General features: G+C 33.6%; 3 protein-coding genes and 1 long non-coding RNA gene across 7 annotated transcripts; 1 reads left to right on the forward strand and 3 right to left on the reverse strand.

Annotated features, from left to right (window-relative positions):
- Positions 1-867: 867 nt before the first annotated feature.
- Positions 868-7062, reverse strand: LOC122603486 (pentatricopeptide repeat-containing protein At5g02830, chloroplastic). Its single transcript, XM_043776199.1, has 12 exons — positions 6428-7062; positions 5790-5877; positions 5123-5327; positions 4688-4795; positions 4215-4379; positions 3033-3548; positions 2361-2426; positions 2160-2240; positions 1940-2037; positions 1603-1819; positions 1442-1502; positions 868-1362 (listed from the first exon to the last, which is right to left on the reverse strand). The coding sequence occupies exons 1-12, from the start codon at positions 6972-6974 to the stop codon at positions 1001-1003; spliced, it is 2514 nt and encodes an 837-aa protein (XP_043632134.1). The 5' UTR covers positions 6975-7062; the 3' UTR covers positions 868-1000.
- An 869-nt stretch (positions 7063-7931) lies between these two features.
- Positions 7932-9678, reverse strand: LOC122605181. Its single transcript, XM_043778078.1, has 2 exons — positions 9487-9678; positions 7932-8382 (listed from the first exon to the last, which is right to left on the reverse strand). Exons 1-2 carry the CDS (start codon positions 9620-9622, stop codon positions 8117-8119), a joined length of 402 nt encoding a protein of 133 aa, XP_043634013.1. The 5' UTR covers positions 9623-9678; the 3' UTR covers positions 7932-8116.
- Positions 9679-13571: 3893 nt separating this feature from the next.
- LOC122602515 lies at positions 13572-14459 on the reverse strand. Its single transcript, XR_006324289.1, has 2 exons — positions 14415-14459; positions 13572-13896 (listed from the first exon to the last, which is right to left on the reverse strand). It is a non-coding gene; the product is annotated as an uncharacterized LOC122602515 (long non-coding RNA).
- A 2374-nt stretch (positions 14460-16833) lies between these two features.
- LOC122603868 (protein REVEILLE 8) lies at positions 16834-20804 on the forward strand. 4 transcript variants are annotated; one of them, XM_043776702.1, is made up of 9 exons: positions 16834-17163; positions 17879-17936; positions 18188-18311; positions 18432-18581; positions 18689-18814; positions 19016-19125; positions 19208-19267; positions 19518-19601; positions 20105-20234. In XM_043776702.1, exons 1-8 carry the CDS (start codon positions 16949-16951, stop codon positions 19581-19583), a joined length of 909 nt encoding a protein of 302 aa, XP_043632637.1. In that variant the 5' UTR covers positions 16834-16948; the 3' UTR covers positions 19584-19601; positions 20105-20234. The 4 variants fall into 4 exon arrangements, with proteins under 4 accessions (XP_043632637.1, XP_043632638.1, XP_043632636.1 ...); XM_043776701.1 differs by lacking the exon at positions 19518-19601 and adding an exon at positions 20402-20804 and having other exon boundaries at positions 16837-17163; positions 20105-20233; XM_043776700.1 differs by lacking the exon at positions 19518-19601 and adding an exon at positions 20402-20804 and having other exon boundaries at positions 16839-17163; positions 20105-20236.
- Positions 20805-21920: the final 1116 nt, after the last annotated feature.

The following is a 21920-nucleotide window of genomic DNA, read 5'->3' on the forward strand; positions in this document are numbered from 1 at the left end:
GAAGACCTTGAGTCAATGGCTTTTTTGACACATAAAATATTGTGTCGAATCAGGTTTACACAACTTGAACATAGTTGTTTACCCAATAAATAACTAACACGTGAACAATCCAAAAAAAATTATTATTACTGTATTATTTTCTCATTAGTCACCATTCTTTTTTTCAAAAGAGTTCCTCTATATTTTTCAAGAAGAGTCTTTAAAATTTATACACTATACTTTTTAAATATTTTATTTACACATAATATGGAACTGCCAATGCCCAAAAGATCGAGTGTGTGACATATGAGGCGAAAGGGAGTAAGACTCGGTGTGCTTGTGGTTTGGACGAAACCAAAATTGAACAACATTTTCCTCGCTTGTGGTTTGGACTTGGTTTGGGGAGTTCGCTTTCACAAACCGAACGTGACCATACACACATTTGACCATTAAATGCCTTAATAATTTATATTAAATAGTGGTGTGGGTTGATGTATCATGACATCGTGTAACAAATAATGAGTTTTTGATTTGATAGGTTGAAATGACTTAACAATATGTTATTGATGGTTGACGTGGTTTGGTGTATCATGACGGTACACGGCATCACTTTAAGGATACACAGATGTCCAAGACTGTCTCGACTAACAACTACTTTATTTGAAAGAATTAACCTTGCTTTGAGTCTGGAATTTGAATATCAGGAAGGCAACATTTTTCCGATGTTTCTAAAGTGGGACAAATATCGATTGTGTTAACTCTGCTGTTGAAGTTTAGCTGGTCATCCTACTTTACAAATTTGAGTATCAATGTTGTTGGACGTTGTATCAGGATCGAATGGATGCTTCAGGTCAGGTGTGGCTCTTGTGTTGATTGGGCCGGGCAGTGTTGATAACAAGATAGAAGTGATTTTTATTTATATTCATTAGAGTGAATGATAGAGTAGTTTTACAACTTACAAGTATATTATTGCAATATCATCAGTGTTGAAAGAAGATGAAAAAAATCTATCTACACAATGTCAATTGTTGGTATAAAATACTTGCCTTCTATTTGCATTTGACTTTCTTTGTAACCATTGGTACAAGGACCTTCTTGTCACCTTCAGCCTCTGCAAAACTACTGGTCTTCTAGTGGGTGATGTTGGTGGTGATCTCATTCTTTTTAGGGTTTCATCTAAGTCGGGACGTGGATTGAAGGGATTCTCCACATTGATTCTTATATCAGTTGGGATTTTAGGTCCTAATGAGAGAACCTCAAGGCTAAGAGTATCTTGCAGAAGTTTAATTATAGTCTCTTTTACATCAAATTGATTTTTATCTGCAGCTGCACCAACTTCCTGGACACCCAAGATTATGAACATGTCATCACTTATCAATTCTCCTGCAACAAAAAATATTTTGGTATTAAAAATCATAGTCCAATGTCTATACGTGTATGAAGTAGAGAATTTAACTGTTACCTGGACGGTAGTTTTCTTTTATCATCCGTAAAACTGCTAGGACAACAATTCGTGCTTCAACCTGTTAATAAATTGTGTTGAATATAAAATAATCTGCATCACTTAGGATTATAACTAGTTATAATTAGCATATTCCAGTATATCTATAATTAGTTAATTACCTTAGTGAGGCCTCGAAGATCAACAGCTATTGACTGGGCTTCTGCATTCCCCTTTTGCAAATGTGATGCAACTTTCTCAAGAAGCAAACCGTGAGGTTCCCCTATATCTCTTTTGTTACTAGAGTTTAGCTGTCCTTGCGGCAGATGGTTGTCTTGTATTATCCCTTCACACCATTCCTCTATCAGTTCCTTGAGATAGTAATCATTGGGTTTGAACCTAAACAATCATTAAACTATTTCAGTAGAGCAACACAAAGAATGGCTCAAAATGGGCCATCTAATCACCCCCCAGGGATTTGACATTTGCATATTGTATGTTATTTGAATCAACACATACCCTGATTTACGCATGTCCTGATATATAGATAGGCATTGTTGCACTTCTATTAGGGAACCATATCTGGTACGCGCTCTGAGAAGTGTGTTGTATGTCACCTGAATTTCAAATGGAGTGTAGATTGATTTAACATCTTGTTTTAATATAACCGGTGTAATAATTCCATAATATTTCCAGCAGGTTCTGTTCCTTAGAGTTATGTTTGGTTCAGAATTCTTACCATATTTGGTTGTATTTGATATCTCTTCATCTCCGCGAATAATGAAAATGCCAGATTCAATTCCCTTCGTTTTACACAAACCTGTAGATGAAAGCATTAGTAGTTAGATGAATGATGTAAGCATTCCTTTAACAAACATGATCATAGAAGTTGCTACTTTTTCACATAACCAAAGGCCTATAAAGTAAGAAAGAATTAAACCTTGATAGCTGCTGTGTATGCAACAACATCAGGTGGGACACCAGACTCGCGCATGGTTTTCAAAACCTGCACTGGAGGAACAATAGTTATTAGAGGTAATATAAAGTATTCCTGCCTATAATATTGATTCAAGTTGATAAAGCATGTTCTTTTCATTCCAAGATAACTTGAACCTGGAGGTGGCAGTTAAAGGGTTGGAGAAACAGGTCAAAACAGGTACCTGTTGTAATGAGTTGTTTTGATAACAGATACCAAAAGTATTATATTTAGTTAATTTAAAACACTATATCCAAAGGCGGTATTAAATGGGGGGAAAGGGGGGCCAATGCCCCATTTAGATATTGTCATGTATTTTTAAATTTTTTTTTTCTAAAAAAATTTCTAGGAATTTAACATTTTACCCCCTATTAGATTTATTTTTTATGGATTTTTTATTTTGCCCCCTCTATGATTTTTTCCTGATACCATATATCAATGGGAAACATATAATATTAAAATATAATATGCTTCAGGTTGTAAGTTTTGAAAACACACTTAGGTCGATTTTCAAGATTCCCCTGTTTAGTTACAAAAATTACTCTTCAGGGATAAACCATAACCCAAATCGACTCTTTCCTAACAAATGGGTCATAAATTCATAATTGGTACATCTAATTTCACTATGGCTCTTACCTGTACGGCATTCCTCACATCTCCGGAGCCTCCATAAACACCAATCAGAGTTGACCAGCTTATATGATTAGGGGTAAGGCCAACTGTCTCCATCTCATCCATTAACGATTTTGCAAGGAAGTGATCAGTGCCACAAGCCTTCATGAGTACATTATATGTCGAAATGGTAGGTTTGAAAGGAACTTGCATAGGAACTTGTGTGCTTTCTTGTGTCAAATCTAGTCTATTGCCAATCTGGAATGAATTGCCTTTCCAGGACTGAAATAGACGGAAGGCTCTGTCGTATTGGAAAGCCTTAACACAGGCATAAAGGAGAATATTGCAACACTGTGCATTTGGCATGCAACCAGCCAGAAGCATCTCTTCAAATAATACAAATGCTTGATCCACCAGACCTGCTTTCGCACATGCATTTATTAATGATGACCATGTTACAGTATTTGGAGTAACACCGGCTTCAAGCATTTTGTCTTTCATTCCCAATGCCATCTGCCACATTCTTGCGTCGGAGAATACCTGAGATTTATGGAAAAACAAAACATATCACAATGCTTATACAAGAGCAATTTAGGTCTCGGGATCACCATATATCTCTTAATGTTAACGCTGAATTTTGACTCTTTTTTGGGGACACTGTAGTATGTGAATTGGAATACAACATTGGGAATTTGGTAGTAACTTAGGGTGAAAAAAGGGACCATGATGTATTGGGTAACTTGTTCGATTCAAAAGGGTTAGTTCAATTATGGGTCAGAATGATCTGAACTTTTAATTATATTTGTAAAAAGGTGATTTAAGTGGCTTTTTGCAAGCAGCTCGACCAGTTTAACCTGCTCAACTCTTTCGGCCTGTTTCTTTTAGTAAACCCAAATTGAGCAGTTTGTATGTAAATGAGTTAGAGATTAAAAATAACCCAATTTGACACATTACTACGTTAGTGGGTCAAAATTGCCGTCTGCTCGCCTCTGGTGATAATATTCTCATTTCAAGTAAAGCAAAGATTAATGGGGTACCTTAACCATTGTACTATATGTAAACAGTAAACACATCTGACTTCAGTGATGTTAAAGATTAAAAATAACCCACTTTGGCCCATTTCTACGTTAATGGGTCGAAATTGCCCTCTGCCCACCTCTGGTGATAATATTCTCGTTTGAAGTAAAGCAAAGGTTAATGGGGTACCTTAACCATTGTACTATATGTAAACACATCCAACTTCAGTGATCCTCTTGCTTCCAAATACTCTACCTCCCTGTAAATTTCCTGGGCCAAATCAAGTCTAGTAGCTAGGCAGCATGTCTTTAGAAGGATATTATATGATGCTATATCCGGAGCAACACCTAGATCCTGTAGAGGCGAGATGAGTAGATACAGTCTATAAAACCTTGTAGGTTATTCTATTTTGATTGTAATAAATAGGATTACAAGAGGCTATATTTATAGAGTATCCTAAATCAATACATGGAAACTAATACTATGGAAAGTAGATATATGGAAACTAATATATGTCTAATAGTACTAATACAGTCATTGCTTCTAAAAGTCGTACCTTATATCGGACGAAACAAAGGATATTCTAAAAAAGTAATGCCAATAAAAGACAAGAAAACTAAAAGAATAAGAATTGTACATGGGAGCAAGGAAGAGAATATTACTTGCATATGCTCGTAGATATTCATCGTGTAAGTAAAGTCGAAGGCATTTACATTCATAAGACTGTTGAATACATACAGATTTGGGTTGATTTTCTGAGCACTTAATCCCTACACCATTACAAGCAAACGAATATGATCAAGCAAGAACACTTCAGATAAAAAAATAAACGAAACAGTACAGAAATGAAAGATAATATTTTTAAATTAGGAAAATGTATCTCCTATAGCAGTACTCATTAACAGAAGCCTGGCAATTAAGTGTGTACTTAAACCACATGCTTGGTAGTAAGCGGAAACTTATACATGCCTCAACTCAACCAAAGCTAAGTGGAACAGCATCCATTAAAATCATGAATAGTCAATGCATAATCTTTGACCTTCATGGCTTTATCTATAACTTACATACTCAGGATTACAAGGAAACTATCACCATACCTCATAAATAGACCTAGATCGCAAATGGTCACGACAAAGACCACATACATCAATGATCGTGCGGTAAGCATACATATTCACACAACCCAAATTATGTTTGGAAGCTTCAAATACTGTCAGTGCAGATGCCATATCTCCTCTCTTTCCAAATTCAAGAATCATTGTACAGAAAATTTCATCAGAATGGTTACAAAGACCTGCATACCTGCAAAACAAACAAATTGACATTGAAGAATCGTGAAGATGAAGAACAGAACAAAGGGATTTTCAACAAATTCTGGAATAAAGTCTCTAAAGCCTGCTATAACTAATAGAGAATAAAAACACTGTAATTCTCAAAAGTAGGAAGGTTCACCAATGGGTTAAAACCCCAGTGGTACTGTACCCCTAAAAATGGGGGCTTGGGGGCTATGCGGCCCGGGTTTGAATCTCGTCCCAAACCAAGTCTTCAGGGGTTTTCACCGGGGCATGCGTATATGCGGTAAACGCGCTGGGTACCAATAGGTACATGGCTCCAGAGGGTGGCCACCCACTTACCCTTTTAAAAGTAGGAAGGTTCATAAAGTATCTACTATCTAGTTCAATAAAGATTAATTACGGAGTGGTTTCATCTGAAATAGCCAACAAGACAGACTAACTTTAATGGCACACAAAAAAGAAAGCATACCTAATGGATGCAGCTGGATTACTTTTGGTGACACAGCTTCTAATAACCTCAATTGGTTCCACTATATCTTCAATAGATAAACGAAACCCTGAACCACATCGACAGGTAGTAGAGAAATGAGTTACATACAACAACAAAAACCTACTAATGTTATAAACAAATTTTTTGTGCAATAAGTTTGGCAGTCGAATGGCACCATTCTCTACGGTAAAATTACACCGCTTTGACAAACAGCGGTAATAGGAATGCTTACTTTAAGTCTACAACAGTTCAACTCTGGAGTAAATCGCATAATTCTCTATCAAGATTTTACAATACGACACCTAACGAAATCCTAAAAAGAGATAACTTAATAACCTGACATATTTGCATTTAAAGGGTCAAGTGATCTAAGATGGATCCAGCTTGTGCTACATTACTATTGTAGGTATTCAAAATCCAAACGGTCTAGTATGTGTTTCGAACTTTCTATTCATTGCTATCACATGTATTTGTTTGATTACTACCTAATAATGCGGCAAGCCAAATACACTTTGGAGCATTTTAAATTGACATATTTAAACTTCAAAAATTCATACAAGACAAAAGGTAAAAATACAAATTAACTTTAGATACAAAAAATATGTATATATATATACCAGAAAGCATTTCCATGAAATCAACAACGTCATCCACACCACCACATTTCAAACCGTTCCTACATTGCCGACCAATCGCCTCAACAAAATTTCGCTCCGCCACCAACGCATCCACCACTTTACAAACCCCTAACCTACGAAAACCATTCAAAACAGCGAAAACCTTCCGTAAACCGTCATCGGTTTCAATAACTCTCAAAATCCCTTTCGAAACAAGTTCCAGATTCAGCAAAGCCACAAATTCTTCAACCACGTTACTGCCATTGCTAGTAACTGTTTCAACAATCATGAAAAAATCGTCAAACCGTGCGTCTTGAGCTAGCTTAGAAGCTAAATCGGCGTAGTAGGTGGTTCGATTGTGGCTATTGCGGTGTGGCTTTCCCCATTGGAAGGTTGAGACTAGTGGTGGACGGTGAGAGTGGTGGATACTAGAAGAGGATGGTTTAGGGGGGTGTTTGGGATTAGGGTTAGTGAGAGTGTGTTTGGATACTGATGAGCTAAGTATGATAAGTTTGGTGCATGTAGTGGTTGTTGTTATGGTTTTCATTTCCCGGATAACCGGCGGTTTATGGTGGTGGTGCTGGTTTTGGAAAGTGGAATGTCTAAGATTGTATTTGAAAGGCTGTTGGAAAACGGATAAAATAATAATAATAATAATAATACTCGTAATAATATAACTGGATAAGTATCTCACTTTTTCTTATTATCTCTACTATATTTTAAAAAAATAATAATAATAAAAATAAAAATAAAAACTATGATGGTTTAACTATTGAATATTTTTCAGGACTTACTGGTCTAGTGAAAGTTATTTTGCCCATGGTTTACATTTATTTCAAATTAGAAGTATGGGTCAAAACCCGGCCTGACCATGTAAATCTGAAACCCAACAGTGTAACAAAATACCGGACCATTATCCTATCAAGAGGGCCACTTTAGGTCCGGTTCGGTTTTTGGGTGCAGATCTTGGGTTTAAAGGAGTGCAACAAAAACAAACCTGTGACCAAGCCTGTTATCTTATTGGTCAGGTCGGGGTCAGACGGACCTGGGCCGGGTCTCATGTTTTTGAATCATATGCTCATACCTAGAGCTGATTACTATATATATCGTTCTCTAACTTCAGATACACCATTTACAAACACTTTTAATACAGGTCATAAAAGTGTGGTTTGAATGATTGTTAACTTTTATGTAGTGCCATTTGATGACACTTAAACAAGCTCTGCGTCATATATCTGAGTACGTAGTAGAATTGTAGGCTTGTAGCTAGAGGTTGCAAAGCCAAAACAAGTTACGAGTATTTAAGTACGTGACCCTAAATCATGTATCAACTGTTGTATAGATATAGTTAGCAATGTGAAGATGTAATGCATTTGATACACTTTTAATTGTTTTCGACAATTTTTTGACACGTTCTATCCATCCTTTTTAGTTAATCGTTTAGCTTACATAAACGATTAAAATGTCGCCGATCGTAAAACACATACCAATATGTCACAACCAGTGAAAGAGAAGATTAGTTACATATATATTGCATGAACTTGCAACTTTAGACATTCCAGTAGTAATTTCCATGATACTATTACTAATAGACATGAATTATTACGCATATATAGTAATAGACATGAATTATGTACAACACCAGTCGATCACCAGACCTTTCTCCTATGAAACTAGATCCGAGTGTCTTTACTTGAGGGGAAAAAGAATGGTGTAAACAAGAAGAAAGGTTACAATGACAATTGCACCCCCAAGAGTGAAACTCGGGCTGGTCCATAAACTTAAGTTTGATCTTTCTGCCCTTTTGATGGGATCTACCTCTTCGGATAATGGAAAGTTGGATCTTCTAGGGTTCCAGCTTACATACTTATTTGGGGTAAACTGTGAAAACAGGCTCTTTTTCCCTTGCTTCTTGAAACTTGACCATGCCTTGTCCCAATCTGTCGAAAACTTATCTGTACCGAATATAAAGAAAACACATATTGAACACATGTCAATGAAATAGAAGGTTTGTCTTTACGAGTTACGACTGACACAAACAATAACTAACGACCAAGAACAGGTCACAAGAAATAGGTAGGATATATACATAACAACATGTGATGAATCGGATATTTGAACTCTGACATGACACATATTTATGTCCTCAGATGATAAGAGAATTTGTGAACATATATCAAATAAAATTAAATGCTGGCTAAACTAAAATGTATCCGTTATTGAAGGTATATAGGCGGTAAATTTGGATCCCTATGACTTAAACTCTTAACAGTCAGCCAAAAGAAGGCTAGTAAATTCTGAATATATAGATGAACAATATATAAACTGATCATGATAAGCACTGCAGAATAAACTAAAACTCATCTGACACCCTATCATAATATCCTCAGGCCTCGCTACTAAATTTGTGAATGAAGGCAACAGGTTGTAAGAATATAAGTAAAAAATAGTAAAACTTATCTCTTCTAAGTAAAGCCATATATCCTAATGATGTGAGGTCATGAACTCAAATTCAATAAAATGCAATCACAAAATCGCTACGATACTGAGGCATGGTGTCCCCTGCTTTTTTTAAAGATTAGAATCACTACAATCATCACCCATAATGTTTTCCTTACTACCAAAGTCACCATAAATCTCTTGTTAACAAGCAATAGTTTATATATCAGCATTGGGCTCAATGATGTACAACCATCACTAGTGGAAAGTAAAGTAGTATTGTTTCCACACAAAAGCTCCTAAGTGCAAATCCTGCATTAGGCAGATAAATTGGGGGTAGCCACTACACAGAAATAGCTAGAATCGGCCACGGGCAATGAAAACTCGATTATGCAGTTAAATCCGAGTAAAAATGTGGGTTGCGGTAAAGAAGGACCTTCTCCAAGGCCGGAGTTGAGTAATCTAGGAATACTATTTATACCAAACTCCATGTGTCTTTGTATGAACGCCTAAACAACACTAGTTATCATCAATGTATGTAAAACACTCTCACTCATTCATATATGCAATCAATTAATTACGAGTAAATGTTTTGAATGTATCTATATATAAATGTATACCTTTGTTGTTGTTCTTGTTGTTACGATCATCACCGTTTTGTGGAGAAGGTGGCTTTGGATCTCTGGTAGAACAGTAGTAACTGTGTTTTTGATTCCGCCATGATGACGTTATCATGCTCATCCCTCGAATATCCATTTTTCCCCCCAGATTCTCAATTTTCAACCACACAACGCCCCCAACCTTCTTTTTTTTATTAGTATTATTATTTCATTATTAATATTTTATATCATAGTTTTATTTCATTTTGTAATTTCTTTCAAATTTTTTCTACACTTTTTGTAATGGGCTAACTAGTTTTGAGCCCGGTTTTGTTATTTGGAAACCCCATAACTAAGAAAGCGTATCAATGCTTTCGAGTTCGATAATCAAAGCATTGTAGTTGACACGACTAGAAGTCTAGAATACATATAAAAGACAAAGAGTAATGATAAATCCATTCTCTTAAAAATATGCAGCAAGGTTGGATCAAATGGTTAAGACGCTTGCCTCTGGAAACAGAGATCATGGGTTCTATCCTCATCCCTTGCAAGACCAGAGGTCCTTTTTTATCTTTAGATAGAACCTGGAAGCAACCTCTCTACACCGTCGTGGTAGGGGTAAGGCTGTCTACATCTTAACCTCCCTCATACACCGTCGAGATATTGGGACCCAAAATCATGGAAGACGGCATTGGGTGTTACTTACCATTCTCTTAAAAATCCTCTTAAGTATGTAATGATGACACTTGGTAGGATCAAATGATGAGATTAAGAGAGAACGAATGGATTACACTTTTTCATATTTTAAAGTTTTTAAGAAAATTATTAGGTTAAGAATGATATTTCTCATAAAAATATAGTTACTAATTAAACTTGATTGGAAAATTATAAAACTGAGAGGGGAAATGAAAATTATATACATTATTAGAGTAATAGCATGTGAATAGTAAAAGGTCGGCGAGTTACTATTCGTCCACGTCATAACTCACAACCCGTATCACTATTCGGATTATGCCACATCACATCTCATTCGGGTTTTTTTTTATTACGAGTTACTTCTTGGTTTTCTTCACACATATTTTCTTTTGTTTCATCCAACCTTTTGTGGTCACAAACCGTACTACTATTCGCATTTTGTTATATTACATCTCGCTTGAATTCTCAACTATTTAAGACAAATTAATTTTATATTAAGCGGATTATGGTCCAACGCAATTACAGTAGAATAACGTAATCGTTTCAATAATGCAATTGAGGCTCCGCAACTCGGAGGCCTGAAATTGGCTAGTTTTAATTTAAAAAGAAAGGGAAACAATACAAAATTTTAGAAGTAATTAAACTTTAGGGTTAAATGCAAATTTCGTCCCTGTGGTTATTCGAAAATGAGTCTTTCATCCCTCTGTTAGTTTTTAATTTTTTTCATCCCCGTGGTGTGACTTCATCCCTGTCTTTGTTAACTCCCCTCCACGTGCAAGTCACGTGAGGGGTATTTTCGCCCTTTTACTTCCTTTCTTCCCAATAGCTCAGAAACCCTTTCATACATATACATATGACTTTCATCTTACAGTACATATTTATAATCAAGTTTCCATCCTCAAATCAAGATATACATCGAATCAAAACAAAAATCTAGATACACCTTTTCCAGATTTCATTTTCACAAACTAACAATATCATTATAATCTTTGGCTTCTCCCATCTATTCCCACTTTTTCAAAGATCTAAAGCAAACACAAACACACAATAAATATATATATATATATATATATATAGGAAAAAGGGAATATAAGGCTGTCTGACACCTAAGCTTAGGTGTGGAACCCTCACATACTAATATTTTACTATTTATTGTTTAATGAATAAATGCATGGGCCCCCATGATTTTTATGGATTAAAAAAACAATATGTGAGTGTTCCACACCTAAGCTTAGATACCCGATAGCCTTATATTACCATCCCCCATATATATATATATATATAGGGAAAAGTGAGTATGAGGCTGTTATGCACCCAACTTGGGTGAAAAACCTCTCACATACTAATATTTTAAATAAATACCTGGCCCCCCATGATTTTTACCTTTTAAAAAAAGGTATGTGAGGGGTTTTCCACCCAACTTAGGTGCCTAACAACCTCATATTCCATTCCCCCATATATATATATATATATATATAAATTAACCACCGAAAAAAACCAACTCAACAGCCATGGATTTGGATTTGGAATCATCATTGAAAGATAATTAAATTAATAATCAAAACCCTAATTCGTTCGCCTATGAATAGTCAGAAAAGTTTAATTCTTTCAAAAAGCAAAGCAAAGCATCATTGAAAAAAACTTACGATTGCCAAAGATTCACTCCATGGATTTCATTTTTAGAAGCGAGAAACGAGGTGTTTGTCGATGGTGTTGAGATCTGAGTGGTTGCCGACGGTGGTGGTTCGATGCTCTCGGTGGCTGGATGTAGGCTGGTAGAGTGGTGGTCGGACTTGCGGTTGGTGTTGCCAATCTTTCCTTTTTATACAAACCCCAGTTTTTTTTTCTAATTTTGACTAGTATTTTGAGTTTTGAGAGTGATTTGTACATATATGCAAAGAATAGATCTTGATAGCACAATAGGATGCTTTGTGACTAATATTTTTCCATTTGTTTTTTTTTTTAATGAATTTGATGATTCAAGACTATTTTGATTATGTGTATATATTTAGCATTAGATTTATGATTTTTCTTTTTTAGTTTATTGATTTAATTGGGAGATTAATAATGAAAAAGGGAATAATATTTTGATTATGTACTTATATTTAGTGAAAATGAAATTTGAAAAACTAAACTTTTGTTTTTAGATCCATTCAATGTATGATGTTGGTAGATAATTTATGAGTTGTGTTTGAAGAGTGACAAAGAACAGGGATGAAGATGGGTAAAATGACAGAAATGCCTTCATGTTGAGAGATTTAACAACAGGGACGAACGATTTTTAACGGAAGTTAGACCACAGGGATGAAAAAAACTCAAAAACTAACGGAGGGATGAAAAGCCGTTTTTCGAATAACCACAGGGACGAAATTTGCATTTAACCCTAAACTTTATCATCATGGAAAAATAATTTACAAAATAACTAAGAAATTTTTTTTATTTTTTTTAACAGTCAACTATTACATTTACAATAAATTATTCTACTTCTAAATTACCTAAGTATTACAAAGTGACTACACGACTTGATGATAATGCTTTCAATAGCAAAACTTTTCATCAAAAACTATTTTACATGATGTATTCAATAAGTTTTAGCACCAATGCAAAAAGAGAAGTGGTAATCGTAACACATTTTTTTATTCATTTATCACACTGTACAATTTTTATAACATATTATATAAAATTAATCAAATTTTATGGTATAAATATCACTTTCCATACAAAAACGACCTTTAAACACCCCAAAAGGCTTGCAAATTAAACTATCATGTAAGAATAATATTTTGTTCAAAGATTTGGTATGCTAAAATATTTTTTCTTTTTAATTTGTAGGGAAATAAGTAATCTTCTTAAAAAAAAAATAGCCTAAAAATCCTTATAATTATTAGATGAAGACGTGTGACAAAATTATGAAAAAGAATTAGTGGATAATACATGTCGTCTTTTTATCATTTTAGGATGAATTTTGAGGTAATATTCAAAAGAATTAATCATTTTCTTAATTTGTAATATAGAAATCATTTATATAATTTTTCTGAAATAAAACAGTAATTCCTATCATGGAAACTTTGTACTTTTTTAACTACTAAATATGTTTGTGCTCAGGAGTCAAGAGAAGCGTGTATGAAGTGATGGGCTTACTGATGGACAAAACAAACTATGTCAAGAAAACTGAAAACTTGAACGAGTATAGCTAACAAACAAATTATACACAGTAATAGGGATGTCGACAGAAAACGTTAAAACTTTTTAATAATAATAATAATCATCAATCAATAATAATAATAATAAAAGCAAAGCTATTTTCGCTTTCAAGTTCTTTCTAGCTGGTTCATACATGGTGGGGTTGAAAGCCTCTTTATATAAAAAAATATTTATATATTTCTTTTAACGACATAAATAGAAATATATTAAATAATAAAGTCGACTAGTAAGGTGCAAGTAATCAATTACAACAATTCAGAGATGCAACAATTCCACAATCTAAATTCATCTCGAAACTTTAACTGCAAAGGTTGCAAAAGGGTTGAAAAAAAACTCTCGCCAGTTAAGGAAAAACAACACAAGAGAAAAAACCCCATCAACGAAGACCGAGCCACCGGTTTATACTTCGTATTTTGATACCACCCCAGAAAAGTTTCGAGATCAAATAAATACTCGAAAAACTAAGTTACTTCACCATTGATTTCTTGATCCATTCTTCCCAAGTCAAAGTGTTCTTCCTGTCTCGATTTGCTATTCAAAGATATAAAAAAATATTTATATTAGCTATTATTATTTCTAATTAATTATGTTAAATGGTAAAGAACTTATGACTAAATAAGGAGTGATATATCTACATAACTTTTTATCCCGTTCACAACAGCTATACATATTTTACAGCACAGAGTATAATTGTTCAATGCATATGTTGATGTAGATGGCAAAATGTAGTTGTAAATATATCACTTCCCATAACTAAATAGGTAAAAAAAACTATAAGTGTCTAAAATTGAATACACATCTTTAAATATGACTATTTAAATAATTTTCCATATAAAATAAATGTGTCATGTGGAGATATGAAAAATGTAAAGACATGGGTCATGTGGAGATATGAAAAATGTAAAGATATATAAGGATATTTTTATGGTTTAATATAAATATATAAGTTTTTATGAATTTATATAAACTTCAAAAAAATTTATGTGAAAATATTATTATGATAGATGATGTGATATTGTGATAGTTACGAATGCAAAAGCTAAAATTACCATTGAAAACGGTCTAATGATTAAAAAAAACAACATGTTGAAATTTTTTACCTTGTTCTTATCTATAGAAAGCAAGGACCCTCACATATATAGTCACATGAACAATTTCCACTAAATGCTGTCATTCGCTTGAATCCTCTCCATATCTAGATTGCTAGGCTGTGATAGCTTCCCATGTTTCGTGGTTATAACTTCTGCCACGTGTCAAATCCTTATAAAACGCAAAATTGCATAAAAATCATCCACCACAACTCCACAAGTTTCACAAACATTAAATCTTCACTAGTCTAACGGCCCCATCAAAAATTGCCACGTAGTCCCAATCCCTAAACTCGTGGTTAGGAAAGGCTAAAGGTTTCAAGTAGCAGGGTCCCACTTCACACAATTTGACCAAAAATATGTTTACATCCGCCGATAATTTTCCGAGGTCCTCAACTAACACGCCCGTTTCAATTTTAAAAATGCTACGTAATTCTATTATCAATGTTTCACGTTGTATGTTTTATCTATCTTCTAACTATATATTAATATCGAAATTTAAGTTTAAAGTTAATTATATTCAGTTAAATTAAAAAGTAATAATCACCCTACTATACGTCAACGCGGAACATACAATGGTGTTCATGTAAAAAATAACGCCTTAACGGCTTAACCGATAGAGAAGTCTAAAGACAAGATGAATACCTATCTTTGTGTATTATTGTGTAAATTAAGTGAAAAAACAAAGATTCGAGTTCATGACATATTTTTGATAAAGTTCTTAATAGTACCCAATTAAACAATTTTTATATTTAATTTAGATAAGTTATATATTGAGGAGAAAAACGCATTCGAGTTGTTACTTGGGGTGATAATCCTTGTAAACTGAAAAAGTCCATTTGTACGTGTCGGTAAGATTGGTGAAATATTGAGACGCGTTTGACATCACAAACAAAGGCTAGCATTGTTTCGGATATTTACAAAGTACACCCTTAAATTTTGTATATTAAGATGATGAACTAGTTTTTAATAAATTGAATATGAACGGGTAAAAAAGTTACGAAGTACTAATAGATAAAGCTTATACGTACAGATAATCTAAAAATCACACAGCATAATCAAATATCCAATACGTACGTGCCACATGAAAATCAAACTTGTGCAGGAGTTGGTGTGAGCTAGTGAGATGTACATACAAATTAACGTGCTTAGAACATTTGTAGTACGATAACTTTTAAAAATTTATAATCATAACATGTTTATTTCTTTGTGCATGTCATGATGTCAGTTTTGTTTAACTACCATTGTACGTTCTTAATTTATTACAACACTTCTATAAAACTTCACAAAGAATACAGCTGGCCGGGTTCCAACTCCTTTGTAAGGGGTTATGAGTATGAACGTAAGTAGATGGTTACACTGTTTATTCAAATATTATTAATTACCATGTCTAAAGCATTTTAAAGACATGGTTGGCCGGTATTTATTTATACTTTTTAAGTGCTTCTTGAAGTATTGATGTTTAATTATGTTCGGTTTTTGTCTCTCGAAAAGTGATGGTTACTTAATTTTGTGCTTCTTGGCCACCAAACCATACACGAAAAAAGTGGTTAAGCCATGCTCATATCCTGGTACTTTGGTAGATATTATTAGTTTAGGCTTTTATAATAATAGAAATAAAATCATATAAGTTTAGCCAATCTTAATTATGATGATAAGTTATGATTCATCTCTAATGTTAGGCTAACACACGAAGTCCACCCATATGCTTGAAATTGAGATTTCGGGCCACCAAACTATCAAGGTGCTCATTAACAATAGTGCGTTTTGATATATAGCTAAACACAATTTTAAGAAGGACTGTAGTTAAGATATATTAAATATTTGTATATTTATAATAAAATTCAAAATTTGACTTTTAATATAAAAGGTATATCACACAAACAGTTTTTAAAGTTGAAAAAAAATAAGAGAATAATTCCTCAACAAGGAATGATTAATCTAATTAACTTATTATCTTAAAAATCTTCGTAATTTATTGAATAGCGATATTTGAAAATTTTTCACTTATCAAATTTATAAGATTTTAAAAAGATTTTTTAACTAATATTTAAGAGCTATCAATATTTTCCTTCCTCAAAATATAACAATCTACATTAAAAAACCATTGAATATACAAATTGCAAAGATATGAAAATTAAATGATGGTAGTATAAAGGGGGAGTAAAGTTAATGTACTTAGAATTGACATTTGGCGGCTTTTCGTATAGCAGACTAGTCAATCAAGCACATATAAAATACGGAGTAGTAAAATATTAAAATATATGGTGGATATTATGTCAACCGATCAAAAATAAAAGGGCCAAAGTTCAAAAAGTGGAAAACAAACATTAAACAAGTGGTGGTTTGTGTTTGATCAAAAAGCGAACGAAAGACCCAAAAATAACCTGAGCCACAAATCACACGCACGCAAATAAAAGTATTACTCCACAAAACACACTGCAGCTGCCAGAAAGAAAAGAATTCTTGGCTACAATTCGTTTGCTGCTATTATTATGCATTCAGAAGAAGAAAATAATAAGAACTCGTTGCCAATAATGGCGACTACTACTACTACTACGGCTGTTAATACAAACAATAACAACAACAACAACAATAATAATAGCAATGATAGTTCTGGAAAAAAGGTAAGGAAACCTTATACAATTACCAAGTCCAGAGAAAGCTGGACTGATGAAGAACATGATAAGTTCCTAGAAGCTCTTCAACTGTAAGTTTCTTTATTATTATTATTTTAATTATTTTTATATTTATAATAAGGGAAACATACTATAAAAATTTCATCATGTATACTACTACCGTATAACATTGCAAGTTGTGGTTGCAGTCTGATCCATCCTTCTATTATTTTAATATATAAGTTTGTGGTTGTAGAATATACTAGATTATTTTATTTTTTTATTAGTACGAGTAGTTATTATTGTATTTTGGTGCAACATTTCAAGAACTGGAATATGACAGCATGAGAATTAATTATTGCTTTCTTGTTACTTACGAAATTTAAAGAGTATCGAATTATCGATGAGGTTTTTTAGTCCAGGCTTAGCTAAGTATTTTGTTGGAAATAATATACGGAGTGGCATTTTTTTTTTTATTGTATATATATTGTAATCGCTGCTACAATATTTAGTTAACATTAATGATCTTAAGTAATTTAGAAATGTTCTATGCGTATGAATCATACTAAAAATAAAACTAAAAAATTTAAAACACCCAATGAAAATTTGATCGAGTTGGATGAAAGGAATTAGAATTTACGAAAACATACTAATTAGAAAGTATAAATTAATACGCGTTCATGTTATTTATCCAACTAAAAACAGAAGCCAAATTCTGTCTAGATCATTATTAGTGTCTGTTTGGCAGCAGCATTTGCTTAATTGCCAATAGCTTATGATGGATCTTGATCCTTTCTTTACACACAGGTTTGATCGTGACTGGAAGAAAATCGAAGACTTTGTCGGTTCTAAAACAGTCATTCAGGTGCATATTATATGGCTTGGTTATTGCTCATTTGTGCTTGTACACTTGTCCGTTTACAAATAGTGAAGAATAAGAATATAAGATCCCTTATAAGAGTGTGCTAATGAATCAAGATTTGTTGAAGCTTCCTAATTTATTTATTTAGCGTATGATTTGAAACTAACTAAAAGTGAAAAGAAGTACATTTGGGCTTAACAAACTAATGTGAAATCTCGTTAATTTTCAATTGAAGGGAGTAATTCTGTTTGCAGATACGGAGTCACGCTCAGAAATACTTTCTAAAAGTTCAAAAGAACGGATCAATAGCACATGTACCACCACCTCGTCCTAAGCGCAAGGCCACACATCCTTATCCCCAAAAGGCTCCCAAAAATGGTTTGTATATGATATGAATATGTTCGACGTTAGTTGTCAAGATTTGTTAGCTTCTAATTACCCTCGCTTATTGGTAATATAAGTTAAGATCTAAGACCATTTCATTTGAATTTATGCCAGTTTTATTGCCGCTTCAAGCATCCATGGCTTATCCTTCCTCACTGAGCGCCCTTGCGCCTGGATACTCTCCGTGGGATGATACTTCTCTGCTAATTAGTTCTGGTGGACTAATGGCATCACAAGATGAATACGAGCTCCACGGATTTGAAGGCATGCATGCCTGTCTTTGATATATAATTGCTTGGTCTTGTATGCCAAGTCATTTTATATGGAGAACCTGCTCAATAATAACTATGAACTTATTGTCCTTTTTTCAGCTGATACTGGATCAAATGGGACAGGAAAGATTGGTAATACCAGCAGTAGTGGCATAGGGAGCTCAAGTAGAGAAATGCCTAGTTCTGAATTATCAAAGCAAGGGGATGACGGTGCTGCAGTCCATGGTAAACGTCTTGTCATATACATTGTCCGTTTAACTTTGCTTTTGATTCCTTTTGTTTTTGTAAAAAAAAAAGGTTTTTGTACACATAAGCTTACATGTATCTCATGATAATCATAAGTTTATTCTTTTAATGCTGCATGCTACTTATTTATCCTGTAGTAATCAAACAGTCATAATATTTTTATCGTCTACCTTTCTTCAGGTATACCAGATTTCTCTGAAGTGTATAGCTTCATTGGAAGTGTTTTTGACCCAGAGACTAAAGGGCATGTGCAGAAACTAAAGGAGATGGATCCTATAAACTTTGAAACAGTGAGTCATTTTGATAATATACTCATCTTGTAAAATTATAATGAGAATAAATCCTCAAGTTTTTCTTATTTTGGATATGCAGGTCGTATTATTAATGAGAAATCTCACAGTCAACTTGTCAAACCCAGAGTTTGAGCCGATGGTAATTATTTTTTCATGAGCCTATATCTACTTCTAATAATTGGTAGAACCTCATAGCTTAGTTCTTACTGGTTTGTGTTCGATTCTCCTTGGAAAGTCGGTAAAAGTTACCTGCTAATATGGCATACTCATTTGGCCCATGGACATCATAAATAGTACAAAGATAACTTTTAATTACCTCTGTTTTGTATTTAGAGGTTTGATCTTTTATTATATGGAGATTTATTGACAGATTTTGTTGCAATGAACAGGTTTTAAAAAACCGTGTATCATTTAAAACTGGAAATTGCTACATATTGTGTGAGTCATCTTACTAATTAGCATACTTGTTCAAGGTAAAACTATTTCCTTGACTTCTTAAAGAGCAGTCACTTTGTATATATGATTATAAATCATAGATCATTTTGCACTACTAAGTTTGATGGAAAATTCGACAAATGGTTTCCGTTTTGTGGTTATAATTTTATATCAAGGACAGGAATATACATGTAAGCTATCCTTAGTTATTTTAGTTTGTTATTATGATCAATATCCGAGGCTTAACGTTATTATTCTTTAAAAAAGAATGGACTCCCTCAAATGATTTATGAAGGAAAATCATAAACTGTTAACATCCTAGATGAATCGGCCCGTGACATTGAGAACCACTTTGGTCTGACTAGTCTAAGGGTTCAATGCAAAGTTCACCATTGATGTGAGCAATGAAAATTTCATACATCAAGTGCCATTAGGGCAGGCATAAATTTGTGCTGTAATTATATCATGTCACATGATATCCATATTGTAAGTTTTAGCGATTCTTGTAGCCTTGACCACTAGATAATGTTGATGGGTGCAGAGAAAGGTTCTGTCATCATATGACATCACTTCTACCAAAACTATAGGAGTTTCTGCAGGCAATGTTTACGAACAACCAGAGCAATGAGATTATTGTGTCGAACCATAGGGGCGCCCTCGTAATTATTATGTAGTATGTCTTTCCTTTAATCCCAACTGTTATTTTTCTATTCATTATCATGCATGTTATCTTCATTCCTTGTACTATGAATTATGAAACTATTCTTTTTATGAATCAATTCCTCTCACAACACCCGGCAAAGTTATCTCTAAAACGATTTTCCTCTTGATTTTTCAGAACTATAAATGAGAACCGTGTAGTGAAGCTTCTAATAGCATGTTCTATGGATTGTGGAAACCATCCAAAGGAAGGTTGAAGCAAGCTATGATCAAATATCCAAAAGAAGTCCCATCTGATTTGGAGGCCAAATATTGAATAAGAAGATGGTCACACGGTTTTGGGGCTTGTAGCCAGATATGGGGTGAATTTCTTGCAGGGTCTGCCCATCTTGGCAAGTCCTGTTGTAATTTATTCTTCTCCATTTTGATGTTTTTAGCTGCGTGCATAGTATATTGTAAGAGTGTTGCGGTACATGTAAAAGATGGAAAGTAATAATGCATACAAAGAGGTTTTGCAGATCAATTTGTGCTGTATGTAACATTAGTTTGAACATGAATAGTGATCTACTTCTGTGCTTCAATTTGTTGCTTAATTTTGACGCTTTGTGTTATTGCAGCTTAAAGCTTTTGTGGGTAGTCATCGACGAATATCAATTAGTACATAGGCACTGGTACATATGGGGTAGCTTAGTTTTAAAGGAGCAAACATATAAAACTTATTAGGTTGAACTTTCGTACCCGCCTAGTAATGTTAGTGGTTTATAAATTGAGGATATCATTTGAATTGTATATCGTTTTCTATTAAAGATGGCATGGCATATTCTTGTCTAATACATCCATGCATGAATATACATATCAAATTATCAACTATTAAAACATGGCAATTGAGTGCCGTCTTAGAACATGACTACAAATCGTTCAACATAATATCATAACAAACAATACGATAAAGTTCAAAAATATGTTTTGTTATTTTTTACTTTGCGTATATTTCTACAATTCTACTAATCTTTATTGGAATTGATGTTGATAATTTAAATTACTTATATTGTTTAAAAAAAGGAAGAAAGATGAGGAGGAAGTTGAGCCTATTGAAAGTCTGAAACAACAAAGATCCGAATACAAGTCGATTGGAACTAACAAAAAAGTTTTAAAGTAGAGAGCATTCGTATTGGGGTTTCAATGTTTCATATGAGTTGTTAAGATTAAGAGTGAAATTATTTGTACTAGGCCAAAACCATAATATTTACATTGAAAGTTAAGACTTTTTAAATTTTGTGTCAACACGGGCCAGCTAAATCATTTAGAGCACTTATAATGGTAATGTTACCACCCCAAAGTGGTAGCGCCATGTCATCACCACACCATAACGACACAACAACCATACCACATCCTTAACAATAATCACACCATATCATATTTTAAAATTTAAATATAACACATTTGATTTATCAATAAAAATATTAACAAATTAACTCAAACCCAATTCAGACTTAAACCAACTACACACTAAAAACCAAAACTTTACTAGAAAAGAAAATATATTTCTAACTTGAAGAAGGATTCTTGAGCCAATAGTAAACAAAAGCTGTGTAACATTCACAGATATAGTAGAACTCAAAACAATGAGTTGATTGTAAGCCCAACTTTAACATGAAAAGTAAACATAAAAATATGTTGATGATAGAATTATAGAA

Source organism: Erigeron canadensis, chromosome 6 (genome assembly GCF_010389155.1).
Source record: "Erigeron canadensis isolate Cc75 chromosome 6, C_canadensis_v1, whole genome shotgun sequence".
Lineage (NCBI taxonomy): Eukaryota > Viridiplantae > Streptophyta > Magnoliopsida > Asterales > Asteraceae > Erigeron > Erigeron canadensis.

What these genes read in the sequence shown, in the direction of transcription:
- LOC122603868 (XM_043776701.1), top strand. Translation starts at nt 16,949, where the DNA reads ATGCATTCAGAAGAAGAAAATAATAAGAACTCGTTGCCAATAATGGCG. An exon ending in CGAGCTCCACGGATTTGAAG is followed by an intron (nt 18,582 to 18,688) that starts GCATGCATGCCT and finishes TCCTTTTTTCAG; the next exon opens with CTGATACTGGATCAAATGGG. An exon ending in ACCCAGAGTTTGAGCCGATG is followed by an intron (nt 19,268 to 20,104) that starts GTAATTATTTTT and finishes TGATGGGTGCAG; the next exon opens with AGAAAGGTTCTGTCATCATA.
- LOC122603486 (XM_043776199.1), bottom strand. Translation starts at nt 6,974, where the DNA reads ATGAAAACCATAACAACAACCACTACATGCACCAAACTTATCATACTT. An exon ending in TTTCATGGAAATGCTTTCTG is followed by an intron (nt 5,878 to 6,427) that starts GTATATATATAT and finishes GATGTGGTTCAG; the next exon opens with GGTTTCGTTTATCTATTGAA. An exon ending in AATCCAGCTGCATCCATTAG is followed by an intron (nt 5,328 to 5,789) that starts GTATGCTTTCTT and finishes TTTGTTTTGCAG; the next exon opens with GTATGCAGGTCTTTGTAACC.
- LOC122605181 (XM_043778078.1), bottom strand. Translation starts at nt 9,622, where the DNA reads ATGGATATTCGAGGGATGAGCATGATAACGTCATCATGGCGGAATCAA. An exon ending in CAACAAGAACAACAACAAAG is followed by an intron (nt 8,383 to 9,486) that starts GTATACATTTAT and finishes TATTCGGTACAG; the next exon opens with ATAAGTTTTCGACAGATTGG.